This window comes from Tetrao urogallus (genome assembly GCF_951394365.1).
Source record: "Tetrao urogallus genome assembly, chromosome: 3".
Lineage (NCBI taxonomy): Eukaryota > Metazoa > Chordata > Aves > Galliformes > Phasianidae > Tetrao > Tetrao urogallus.
In genome coordinates this window covers 38588469-38602687 of record NC_136815.1, presented here as the reverse complement: position 1 = coordinate 38602687, position 14219 = coordinate 38588469, and the positions used below count along the sequence as shown (strand labels likewise).

The 14219-nt window shown below is 40.7% G+C and overlaps 1 protein-coding gene across 1 annotated transcript in view; it reads right to left on the bottom strand.

Annotated features, from left to right (window-relative positions):
• ALKAL1 (ALK and LTK ligand 1) overlaps positions 1–12275 on the bottom strand; it is a gene marked incomplete at both ends in the record, with an annotated part of 31121 nt that extends 18846 nt beyond the window's left edge. Inside the window, one exon of the mRNA XM_079533007.1 lies at positions 11972–12275. Within this exon, the coding sequence (XP_079389133.1) occupies positions 11972–12275 (304 nt within the window). The remainder of the gene's footprint in view (positions 1–11971) is intronic.
• Between the last annotated feature and the right edge of the window lie 1944 nt (positions 12276–14219).

The window sequence follows — 14219 nt, the reverse complement described above, 5'->3', positions numbered from 1 at the left end:
TGTAATTCACATGATCTACTTAGCTAAACAATTAAGTCACAGCTCTGACATCTGATATTTATTTTAAGTTCTTTGAGCCAGATTCTCCACTCTGAGCTAACCCTTTTTTCTATTCTGGTGGCACAAAGGCCATAACAGCCGTGGATTTTCCCAGCTGGAGATTCTCCCAGCATGAATAGGATTTTACCTGTCTGGCAAAACCTGCTTTCATGTTATTTCCTCCTCCTTTGCACTCTCTGAACCTTAGCCATCTTCTTATGTGAAAGAGTTTGGCTTGATTACAACTCTGGTTACCATATTCAATATAGTCTTAGCCTGTATACTTAGCTTTTCAAATTAAAGACAAATTTGTTAATTTTAAGTAATCCAGAATATTTTGTATCTAATGTATCTCTTCTGAAATACCACAGAAGGAGCACAATTGAAGATCCATCCAAGGTGCATCATCAATAAAACGCCTCAGAAGATCAGCATCCCCTTTAGCCAAAATACTGTTGTGTTCCATTTCTGGGCAGAATCATATTCTAAGATGTGAGGTTCCTTGAATGCTTACAAGATACATTAAATAACCACCTACCACGTTTGGCTGGTAGACATGCACTGGCATATAATGGCCCAGCAAGGTAGGCGTACAGCTTCATACACTAAGATTTCTGGCCAAGAAAATGAGTCAACTTGGGAGCTAAACAACATCAAAGACAGCAGTTTTCATAATGCTGTGGTCCCTTCTAATTCATTGCTTTATAATCAGCCACTTTCCAATAATTCATTAAGACTTGAACAATGAGGTTGAAGTGTTGGCCTCTCATAAGACTTCAGCCAAACATAATGAAATCATAACAGGATATATTTACCAGGTTAAATATCTTGAACTCAGCTATAATTATGTTTATTAGTAATTCTTCAGTAGCTGCTCAGAAAGCATGTTTGTATTAGTTAATCCTTGCCTATGGAAACCTCTATATTTATTTGGCAAAAGAACACTAAGGAGCATGGCTTTTCTTTTCTTTTCTTGTATGTAAATCCCTATTTCTACCAGAAAATGCTGTGAGATCAAGAAGTAAGCCAAATCTGATGTATATGGTTACTTTTCTGCTATTACAATTAGTGATCACACTAGAAATCAGAACTATAATATATATAAATAGAGATTGATCCTGACAAGTTTTATATTTGAAAAATTTGGCAACTATAGTTTGTACTGCAAGCCCACTGAACAGCAACACAAACACAGACAAGCACTATGTGCAATTCAAAATAACAATTTTTCTTCTTTTCCTCCCCTGTCAGATGTGCAAACACAGAAAACACATACATAATTATTTTGAAAAGCAAAAGAAAAGTCTCAAAACAATTACAGACCTGTTGATGAGTTTAGGCAAACTTTCCTTTTCCCTAAGAGATCCAAATAAGCAGGCTAAGTTATTCCTCAAGCAATTCAAATGACAAACTGTATGGTATTATGAAACTCTCATTATATTGAACACTAAGTTGTGAATACATATTTTGTTCTTTCCAAGAGGAAAGATGTATTATAATGCTAATTGTTCATTAAAATACAAAAGGATAATTCATCAAAAATAATGAGACATGTAGACTGATTATTTGAGGCATTAATTTACTGAAGCTATATTTTTACAATTCAGAGATCTTTTTTCTGTACCAAATAACAACTTCTATTAATTTATCAGCTACTTGAAATCACTTAACTATTAAGGCAGATATTACAGCTGAATCCAGAGACTCCAAATCATATTTGGAAAGTTATTGAAAAGCTCTTGACTGAAGGCAGTATCACTCTGAGAATGAGATACAGAGACTAGATTCTGATAAACATGAAGAGGAAATTCACTTTCTGCAATTCTGCAAATCTTTAGGCAAGTATTCTCTTTCAGCTACCAAGGCTGCTAATAAATGTAGATTCTAGAATATTTACATTTACATAATTTACATTTTACATAAATTAAACACTAGAACAGCTGCAATACATCAAAAGGAATACATGAACTAGTTAAATCATTTGAATGAAAGCTGATGACATGTGCTCAACTGCATACAAGTCAAACTCAGAACACAGGCAAACTCTATTGGAGTGAAAAGAAATGCAATTGAGTTTACCAGAGCTTAATCAGGCCTTGGTCTTTCTGAAAGATGAATAGACTCCAATTTGATTGCTATACAAATGGTAATGTTTATTTCAATTTCCTATCCTAATTTTAGAAACATTTCTATTTCTGTCTGAATTGAAACAGGTTCAGAACTATCATAATAGATTAATAACTCACAGATTCTCGCTTGTTCTGAACCACTATCTTAAAGGTGTTTCCAGTGAATATACATGCACAGGCTAAGGTCATCTTACTCTTTATAATTATGCAAGGATATATCTTAGAAATGACAACTGGCATCTAAATATTTTGAGGGATAAATATAAATGCAACAAGAACGATGAACTATTTAGACATTGATATTCAAGGTCTTCCCTTGGAGAAACATAAGCAGGTGTAAAATACACGCAAACCATACATTTCAGTGGGCCAAAATTTGACGGGTAAAAAGAACTGGCCTTAAGCAAAATTACAGAAAATTCTTTCCACATCCTGGAACTGAGGACGTTTTATGTCTCTCTGATTTTTAAAACTGATGTCACTACATATCTTCTTTCCACTTGAGGCTGACACCAAGCCTAAGCTTCATATCACTAGTATGAACAGCTGCCTACAGTAGCCCACATGAGTGTTGTGGGTGAAAGCTCCAGTCACAGGACTGTTTCCAGCATGTAACATGAGTGTTGTGGGTGAAAGCTCCAGTCACAGGACTGTTTCCAGCATGTAGGTACAAAGCTGTGGCTATTGTGACTGTGCCAAGACAGAAGAGGCTATTGCTGGATGGAAGCAAAATTAAAACACCATTCTTAAACATATGTTTCTGAGATTCTCCTAAGCATAGGATATGAAAGTAAACTTTATTTCCTTCTATGTGTAGGATATTATGACCACAGAATCACAGAATTGCAGGGTTTGGAATGGACCTCAAAAGACCATTGAGTTCAACTCCTCTGTTAAGACAGGTACCCTACAACAGGTCACACAGGTAGGCACCCAGACAGATCTTGAATATCTCCATGGAAGGAGACTGCACAACCTCTCTGGGCAGCCTGTTCCAGTGCTCTGTCACCTTTACTCTAAAGAAGTTCTTTTGCACATTAATATGGAACTTCCTATGTTCAAGTTTTAGGCCACTGCTCCTTCTCCTATCACTATGCACCACCAAGAAAGGCCTGGCTTCATCCATTTCCCACCCATCTCCCTTTAGATATTTATCAACATTTATCAGATCCCCTTTCAGTCTTCTTTTCCCTAAGCTGAACAGACCTAGGTTACTCAGTCTTTTTCATGTAAGTGTCCATGGATATGAACAGTCTTGCATGTGATTAAAAAAACAAAACAAAACAAAAAATAAAAATAAACACACATATTGTTAATTATTAAAATTTTAACAGCAAATGAAAAGCATCTCATGTTAGATATGCTATGTCATTAAAATGACAGTGAAGAAGTAGCTACGTTATCACAGTTACAGCAGTAACATCACAGCTATTTCCTTAGCTATTTTAATCCAATGGGACTCAATATTTTTGTTAGTTTTATGCTGCCACATATACTGATGAGCACACATTTCCTAACACTTCATTTCAAATGTTTCTTCTCCTGAAGCACATATATCTTTATCAGAAACAATAAGGATTATGGAAAAAAATGTGTCTAACTGGTTTCCAGTAATGTTTTGCTTTTGCTTGTCAGCTATATATTACACAACCAGGTAGAAAGGAAAACAATTTAAGCAAGGCCTTTACTAGATTTTTGTCATGTTGCCCCTAAAACTGTGTAAGATCTGCAAGGAACATTACAATAATTGCTTTAGTGATGCAAAATTAAACATGTTTATTTTCAACCCATAGATTCCAAACTATATCGCAAGAGCACATATCCTAAAAAAATCCTACAATCTAGCCAACTTAACTTGGATTGACCTAAGAGATCAACCTAAGAGATCTTGAAAGATCTAGGAGACTTACAATAAATAATTCAAAAGTGTTTTCATATTTTTTGCATGCAAAGCTGTGCTCCTTTTTTTTTTTTTTTTTATTACTTCACCACTTTAATTGTATTTTAAAAACAAAGTATTAATTTCATAAAGCAACCATCATTTGTAACTCTAAACAGTATTTTCCGTTGGTGTTAAAGTTGATATTAAACAAACAATTTTTAGGTGCTCCTGAGTAAAGACAGTAGAGCAATTGAGGATTTTTTGCCCAGTAGACATAATAAAATTTAGGATAATATAAAAATGGCCACTAATCAATGAAATGCTTGGATCCTTCATGCGTTAAATGTTGTTTATAGCCTAGACATAAAAAATTGCACCCTCAAACGTAATCAATATTCAATCAATCCTCTGATTAGAGCAAATGTTTTCCACTTGACCGACATTAAAAATGCCCCAAAACACAAATGAATAGCCTGTAGGACTTCCACTGAAATAGTAACCTCTAATTCACAAGTGTCAAAATGAAGTATGCATCCTTACATTGAAGAGAAATGCCTAACCATCAGCTAACAGTGATTAGCTGCTCTTTTGCCAGCAAAATGCTTTCCATTATTGCATCTTCTGATTTCTTCTCATTTTTGAGATTCATGTTTGACTTGTTCTTCTCAATAGAGTTAAGATTCACTTGTGGTCTCTTGGGCAGGGAGTGCATGCTAATTGCTGAATCTTTGACGCTAAAAGAACAGTTGTCCCAGAAAACTTGGTTCCTACCAATTAAAAAAAATCTTGTTCTGTTTAACACTGTTTATGTCTGCATACATTCCAAACTGTCATAATCTTTTTAACAGTCTGCTTTAACATTCTCCCTCATATTCAAAACCAAATATAAGCAATGAATTGAAAAAAATGTTATTCTTCAATACAGAATGCTTTTACCAAAAGCGAATACATTTATTATGGACATTAGAGTGCACTAATTTATTGTGTTTAAAAAACAAATTTTACAAAAGGCTACCTGGGGAAAAATACACATCTATTTGTTCATCTTTAAGGTGTTTTCTTTTAAACTATTGTGGAAAATACTAAATACTACTGAAAATTTTAGTTCTCTAGATAGCTGGTATAGCACAGGCAATGAGGAGACATTCTCTCTTGCCTCCCAAAGTACTTTCTGGTCACTAAGAGAGATCATCTTCAAGAATGATCTCAAAGCTGGCAGTGACAATATAGATTAGAAATGGAATCAGCCTCCCTTTTCTTTCTGCAGCTTACCAGTGTCTATCCATCCTACATAGAAACTGTACATGTAAGCATACATGCCTATACCTATGGATGTACATATATTTAATACATTTGCACTTCCCAACTTCTTAAATTTTTCTCCATGTTTACACGTGTATTTAAAAATTAAAATAATCTTCAGAATTGAGGGAGTGTATTTTCAAGGCCAAAAAGATATCTACTAGACAATAAATGTCGTGCAAACCTGTACACTTCTGTACTACCATTGTTACACTTCAGAGCCTTCAGTAAATTAACACCTGAAATAACATACTAGTAAAACACTGAGACCTGCTGTTCTTTTTAATTTTTTTTTTTTTTAAATAATAATCAGAACTTCATGCCTACAAGAAAGAAAAAAAAAAAAGAAATATTTCAAATCTTTAGTTTGTTCATAGGAACAGCGCCAAGGTAGACTAATTCAAAATGCATGCCATAGTTCCTGGATTACAGACAGTTAAGCACTTGGATCTACTTTGAAGTGAAACTTCTGTTTTATTTGTTGTTCACTGCCCCACACATTGAAGGAGCGCTGGTGTACTTCAAGTTCAAATCTGGTGTAATTTGATGAGAACCTGCCATTTTTCTGGGGCTAGAATTGAACATATTAGTAAAATATCTCCCATATTAGCAGTAATATCTGTTGTCATGATAAATACAGGGTATTTCTTTTCAAATACAAAATTGGACTAAAATGAAAAGCAGAAGAAATCTCCCTATTGAATAAAAAAGTCACTTTTGTGCATAACAGCTGAGCAAAAAAAAAAATTTTAATATGCAAAGATAATCTCTTTTCCCTTGCTGTGGTATAGTGCCGTGCAAAATCTGGCGGTCCAGTCTACTGCAAATCCACAAGGGTTATCCACTCAGATGCCAGTGTAGCATACGTCCATGCATTGAGACCCTTGGTTTGCATTACGCATAATGGAGATAGGAGCAGAGGCCCCTGAAAATTAATATAAACATTTCATTTTAAGGACTGTTCTGATGGATCCCTTGTACTTTTAAATCCAAAGTGTATAGTAATTACACTGCAGTAGCAAATAGCTTTGTTATTGCTCATTCATAAGCTATCGGGGTTGGTCCATGGCTCAACATTCCCTACCATGGTAATGGAAATCTCTGGCTTATCCTAGATTTCAGATCTGTTTCATTCAGTGGCCTAGCTCCACTGGCTGGTAACACACCAAAATCGCTATTTATGCAATTATGTAATAGCATCACTATTACAAGGCATACTGCACAGTACATCTATGAACCCAAGCAGACAAGACAACAAACGTAGCAGCAGCGAAACAAGTCATAGACATCATATCCATGAAGGATCTAGACATAATGACAGATGCAGGCCCTTGAATGGAAGGTTGAAAGACTATATATGCTCTGCAGCATTTGGGCTGACTTCAACAAGAAACTACAAAAGCTGGAAGTAGACTAGATGCACTAAGATCATTGACCTCTTACAGTTTAGAGAACTAACACAGAAGTAACACATTCTGGAAGGAACAGCTGTGGTAAGTAGCAGCTGTCCTAGACAAAAATCCAGGGTCATTCCATTTAAAATAGTGAAAATGATGAGAAAAGAACGTTACAAATTTGCACTTGTCAGAAATAAAACTTCGGGGTATGGAACTGTACCCTTATGACAGGAAACAGTACATCACGAGTCAAAAAGTGGTGAACATCAAATTGCTTAGGAGAATTTATCATGGAAAAATGAGAATCATAGAATAGCTCAGGTTGGAAAAGGCCTTAAAGATCATCAAGTCCAGCTGCAATCTCGCCATCCTATGCTAACTCTAACAACCCACCACTATGGCTGAGATTGAAATACTATCAGTATAATTAATGAAAAGTCATTCTTGACTCATTCATGAAACATTGTGTTAAAAAAAAAAAAAAAAAAAAAAAAAAAAAATCTACCTTGACTAATTGCATTTTTGTGGATAGAACTGACACCTAATTTTTGTACCATCCAAGGCAGTGATTATCAGTGGGATAGTCCTACAAAACTGGGTATTGCTCAGATTTTAGAAATATGATATGGAGAAAAACTTACATCCCCTCTTTACCCTGTCTCATATCCACTAGCCTGGGCAACATATGTCATCTATACTGCTCCCAGCACACAAGTTAGTGGGCATCCATAGATGTTCTGCTGAGAGGAATTATATCAAATAATCCATTCAGTTTGCTAATTCTATGAGAATATATTTTCCCCTAACTACTGGATCTCACATATGCAGTGAGATCACATACGTGACTTATTCACACATCAGGCCCACCCCAGTAACAGTAAAGAAAGGTGAACTCCATAACCATTTGGAATATTGGTTATATTAAGCCTCTGAAAGCAGAATATATCTGCCTTGTTCACTTCCAGAAAAGCATACTCACCAATTTTACAGTAAAGAAAATGATTACTATAAGGAAAAAAAAAAGATTTTTGAATTTTGGTAGTCATAATTTTAGAAAATGTCATTTTTATTAACTCTCATGTTCCTGTATCCCTGTACACTTTTAAAAATACACATTAATAGGAATACTTGGAGAAGACAAAGACATCACAAAGAGCCCTGTGTTATTCCGTGGCATACATTTTCATTTCCTAGGGACAAGGTTTACATTCTTCTGTGGCATCCTTTTTTTAATCCAGACCTGCAATTACACTCACTGAAGTAGTTTAGTCTTAGGCACAGCAGGTCTCGCAGAATTGGAGACTTCCAACTGTAACTGTCTCTGCACTTTCATGAGATTTTTTTTTTAAGTGAGCAAAAAGCGATTTTGATTCAACTGTAAACTAAAATAAATATCAAACGTCTTTCAAATGTAACTTGTTATGAATAATGGTTAAAACAGCATTGTGTCATGGCACAATGTGCCGTTTTCTTTTGCTGATGTGTAACAAATTTTGGCATAAAACTGAACTCTTAAGTTTAACCACAGAGTTTAAATAGTTTGAGGGCTAAATTTTCTTTCCAATATGTTATTCTAAATATGAATTAGTTACATTCAGGAGGCTAATTTGAACATACTGGTAAACTGAAAGCGTGAAGGAATGAAGATAAATACTGCTTAAAAAATAACTAATCAAAAATGTTTTAAAATGTCTTGCTGGTCTCTCAGCACAAAGACAAATTTCAGCACGCTTCCCCTTGTAAGTCTAGATGGTCATTTCTTCACTGACATGGGAAATATGCAGGGAAAGAATAGTTAAAGCAGATTTTTTTTTTATTACTATTTTCCAAAACGTCTTTAAATCTAAGTATATGGAAGCTATGTAGGTTCTGTGGAAAGTGTTTGGATGAAGGTAACAAAGATAATCTCAGGAAAATGGTGAACTATTCTAGTTTCCCAACACGATATTCAAAAATAACTTGATGTTGAATCCTCTCTTTGTGAAAAAAATATATTTTGGTTCTTCATGAAAAAAAACAACCAAAAAAACACAAAACACATCAGAAACTTAGGCATAGTTATGAAAAGAATTGGCCATGGAGAGCTTTCATAACTAGGCTTGAAAAATATATGAGGCACTTAATAAAATATATATATATATATATATATATATAAATTAATTAATAAAGTAAAAGTAAAGAAAGCAGAAAATAAGAAAAAACACCTCAGGAGTAGAGACTTCACACAAATCAGGTAAAGTATGTTGTGACAGAAAATCCAGTCCCACTAGCTATAATAACTAAGAGGAACAACTTGTATTTTCAGTAAAATCCTATTAGAAATCCTAGCAAAAGTTGAAGACTGCTTTTGGATTAGTTGGAATACATTGTTTCTTCTGAATGAAGTTAAGACAGCTGAAGTGCCAGCAAAACTGGTGCCTTTATTGCAAGTGTGGGTGCCTTTCACGACCCTATAAGATACATGATGCAAGTCTTCATATGGATGAGAAGTGCACAACAGAAGATACATCTCTGATGCCTAAGAAAAGGGGAAAAAAACTTGGAGAATCATTTCCAGGCAGGAGTCCACAACAACTCACTGCAGGTTTGAGTGTCCAACATATTTCAGTGCAGCTATTTCAGTCAAACGTATTTCGATGGTTGCCCATTCTGCCTAGTTCCAGGACCTCCCAACAAACCCCAATGAAGCAGTGTGGCTATTATTTCCATGACATAGCTCAATGCCAAAGCCACAAGGCACTTTCAGATCGAGCATCGCAAACCAACCGGTCTTGCTTTACATCTTTTCCTATATATCTATAACTGAAAGATACCTGGATGTCTGACAGTGTCTCACCTTTCTGTTTCTAGACTCACTGAAGAAACCCCGTGATGTTGCGCTTTTCCATTATGGCCTGGGCCATCACAGCAAGGAGGATGATGTCCTCAACACTTCGTCCCCCATCCTATGCTTAGCCTATTGCATCAAGCTGCTCCTGCAATTCACTGGGTAGCACACCAGGCCAGCTCTCCTCACTACACAAACAGCTAACTCCCAAGAATGAAAATACAAGAAGACAGGTGTGTGAAGATGCAGATCAATGAGTTGAATTAGATTATGGTGGGGTTGGGCTACAGCTGGAGCCAGCCCTCAAAGAAGAACAGGAAGAAAAGTACATTAAACCCTCCTGGCATCCAGCATCCTCAGAAAACAGCAAAACACACAAAAATGGGAGTACTTTTCATTCTATATGCTTGACTTGACTCTATGTGCTTGATGCTTTGCATCTCAAATGCAAGAAGCAGTTGAGCTTCTCGATTCTCTTCTATGTCAGACACTGGGATTTCACCTTCTGCAACAAGTGGAGCTAATCCAAACATATAACTGATCCTAAATGCTTGGCTCAGCATGCAGCTGAATATAACAAACCTCTCCTGAGTGGTGGGAAGATGAGCAGTTCTGAGAAGATGACCCTCAGGTCACACCAGCCAGAGCAGAAATCCGCTGTTCCTGTGCTGGTGACTCCTGTGCTGGAGCTACAATGGCTGAAGACTTATAAGCATAGCCTTTTTGCTGTTTTTTTTTTTTTGCTCCCAAAAGCAACACATACCATCAAAACAGGTGCTAATTTCTATCCTGGCCATTTGACATTCAAAAAAGAAGGAAGAAATATGAAAACATGATCATTTTTCACACTCTAGATTTGTCCTTTCTGGGCTGCAGAAAGCTAGCTTGGTGGCTGACCATAGGACGCTGCACCTGCACCAGGGATAAGTGGGGAACTCCTCTTTTTAAGGATGTTCTGCACTCCCACCCCTGTAGTATATAGTGTATTTACTAAAATCAATGATTAATAGAAAGCAAACTTCATTATGTATATATTATATATGATGAATTCAAGAAAATTCCTCTTCAAAGCTGCATAAATATCTTATGGTTTGGTACAACCATACAGTTAGGAATAAACATCTCAAATGGGGATAACCATTGTCCATAATAGGTTTTTTTTCCCTAAGCCACCTGGTATTAGCAACCACTGCTCTCAAGTATATACGTCTTTCATTCTCTTGAAAGGAAAACATATGCAAGGCATCACAATTGTGCTTCGAAAAAAGCCTGCTTGCATTTTTTTTCCTTGAAAAGTGTACACTGAAGTTTTGCCTGCAGCACATACAGAATTAAGCCTCAGCAAGTAATCACCCATGACCAGTCACATTGAAAACCTGCAACATCTTTTTTGGGCTGCCTCTGAAAAAGGAAGGAAATCAGGAATCTTGTGGGGACACTCCAGTATCTTACTACTGGACCACTTGGTGCCTTTTTCAGACTGCAATGACCACACTGCACGAGTGTCTGCCCTAACATTCAGAAATTCACCTACTGATGTTTGGACTTCTCACACACCGTTAGTGTTTTCTGAAATGAGATGCTTAACTTCCATTAAAATGGACCACTGGTCAAAGGAGAGCAATCTAGCAGTTTCAGCCACAAGGGTGCTCTCCAGAGAGGCAGATCGATAAGAAGCCAAACTCCTGTGCTTTCCCACATCCCTATTTCCCTCCGGTAGGGTCTCTAGCAGGCATCAAGAGAAAAATATGAGTGGGCTACAGCCACGAGACAGCCGTTGTTTCATTCCTTCTGAGCTGCATCATCCTAACTCACACAAATCTCTCCGGGAGCTCAGAAGTGTTTTGGGTAGCTTTGCATGAAAAGCTGCTATGGTAGATGGGACCTGTTGGCCTAGCACTGTCTGTGATCAGCACCGGCCAGCTGCATTCGGACTGTCCCCAGTTGTCACGGTCAGAAGGACAGGTCTCTGCCCTACAGAGCATCCTCCGAGAGGACAGAACCAGTTCCTATGCACAGACTGCATCCACCCGAGCAAGGATAGAGAAAGGCATCACGCCCGAGAAAGTTTGCAGGAGATATTTGCCTCTCAGTTCAATCATTTTTCTTCTGTTCAAAACAGGGGTGCACTTCTAACTTCGGAACGGGGCTTCCTGGGAGCTGACAGCTCTGCAGTGCGGGGAAGTTGGGAGGCGCGCTCAGAGCAGACCGGGAGTCAGCGACAGCTGAAGGCGGTGAAGCCCGAGTGCCGCCTCCCTCCCTCGGCCCGGGGATCCCCAAAGTGCAGCTTCCGTGAGGTCAGGCGATCGCACGCTTCCCCACTCCCCCCCGCGGTGCTGGTCCAGCACTGGTCCAGCAGGAGAGCGGCGGCGGGACTGACCGCGACGGCTCTTACCTCCAGCACGGGCGGCGGCGGCGGCCGGGGGCGTCCGGGGGGCGGCGGCGGCGATGGGACGGGGGTCGGGCGGCGGAGCGCCGCCGCTGTAGCGCCGAGAGATCAGCCGGTCCCGCCGCGGCGGGCGGGGCGGCAGCGGGCGCCCGTCGTCGTCCAGGGCTTGAAGGAGGAGGTCGAGGAGCTTCCCCCGCTCGGTTCCCGCGGCGGGCACGTCCCTGCCCTCGGCACCGGGAGGCGGCGGGGCCGAGGCCAGCAGCAGGAGCACGATGGCGGGCAGCGCCTGGCGTTTCTTCGCCCCTCGCATCTCTGCGGCGCTGGGAGGAGGCAGAGAGCGAAGGCGGTCAGCTCCGGGCCCGGCCCGCACCCCGCCCGCCCGCCCCCCATGCCGCGCCAGCCCGACCCCCGCACACCAGGGCAGGGGCGGCCCCGCGGGGAGCCGGCAGCGGCGGGGAGCGCAGCTCCGACGTGCGGCCACAGGACGGCTCCGCCGCTTTATAGAGGCGGATTAGGGGAACGTTGTTAGCCTCGCCGCACATAGCGCAGGCGAGCGATTTGCTCGGCTCTCTTTGCCCTCCGGCGGTCCCGCGCCGGAGGCTGCCGCCGGCCCCGCAGCGGCGGGAACACACGGGAGGGCGACTGGACGGAGGCGAGTTCCCAGAGAGTTACATCGGAAAGTGCTGCAAATCGGAATGTAAAGGCCAAAAGCAGTTACAAGAGTCTGAAGCTTCGGAAGCGGCGCGTAATGCCCCTAAGTAAGCTATTCTAATTATAGCAAACAGTTAGGATTAAGGAGGAGGGAGAAAAAATCAGTTATTTACCAACCGCCTCACAGTTGGCCACCCCGGCAAATCCCCTCTGGCAAAAAAGTTAACCGGAGCTCGAAGCAGTCGGCTCTCCCCGACGGCCTCGGGCTCTCCCTCGCTTCCTTCGCCACCAGGGCGCAGGCAGCGCCGGAGAAGAGCGGGGTCCCAGAACAAGGTAGGACCATCGGGCGCTCCCGGCCAAAGGCCCCCTCCTTAGAGGCAGCAGCTTACCTTCAAGCGCAGAAAAACCTCGGCGAGCTTCTGCTGGCTGCGAGGAGCAGTCCGCTGCCGTCGGCCGAGAGCCGATGTCCCCGCGGAGGCTCCGCCGGGTGCGGAGCGGGGCGCTCAGCGGTGCGCCCGTAGAGGGGCGATGCGCCCGCCAGGGCCATGCGCTTCGCTTATATAGTGCGCACCGGCGTGCTCATCCGAGTACTATCGACTTTAGGTGGGTGGCAGCCGGTGGAGACATCTCTGGTAATCACTCTTGGGCTCGGAGAAGGTCTCCTCTGACAAACTTCCTCCTCCCTGTTTGTCCCCCGGTGGATGGCAACTGCACGCCGAGTCTGAAGCGGCTCTGATCTGTTTGTGAAATTAGATTTCCCCGAAGACCGGGAAACGCTTACTAATAAAGCTGCCGGCTCAAGAGATTAAATTGTGCTTTAACTTAGGGGGATTCCCTTGGGAGCAGAGCAGGAGGACTTCTTTTTTACCTTCTTCATACCAAACAAAGAAGCCTCGAGCGAAGTCTGTATGAATTTGGGTCTGTTTTGCCAGGAAATGGTGCTCTGTCTTAGGTGGGTGAATTGTAAAAGTCTGTTTCTCCCAAACAACTTCTTTAATTTTTAACAACGAGACTTAATGAAAAGCTAGCAACAGAAGACGCTGATCTGATGAAACCATTAATCACACATGGTGAAAAACTTGTCTCCTAGAACCACAGAAATGTGAGAAAACAATTAGCTGAGGAAACCTGTTCTGTCAGAGAGCAGTGCATGCAGGTGGTCTAGGAGCAGATTGAAAAGCAATACAATGTCAAGACTATACACATTACTACAGAATTTGAAAGTATAGCACTTTGTCAGAAAGTACCACTGAGATACTTTGTTAATAAGAGTGGGAGAAAAGTAAAAAGCATTTGAAGTATCCTTGAATGCAACATTTCGGATTTGGACCACCCTTCTCTACTAACTTTGTCTCTTCCTTAAAACTCCGTTGTTCCTGCCCTCCTGCCCTTCCCTGGCTCTCTCAGGCAGGGCATATGTGGGGCTGCATCTTTCAGGGGCTATGTAAGTGCTGGAGATAGGAAGAAGGGGAGAAGGCTTCTTCTCCACCTCCTCCTGCATTTGTGCTATCCTTACATTTGGTTGGGCAATACAACATAGACTAGGGCTCAAACTGAACTTTTAAAAGGTTACAAAGGGTTTTACCTTTTTTCTTTTTTATTT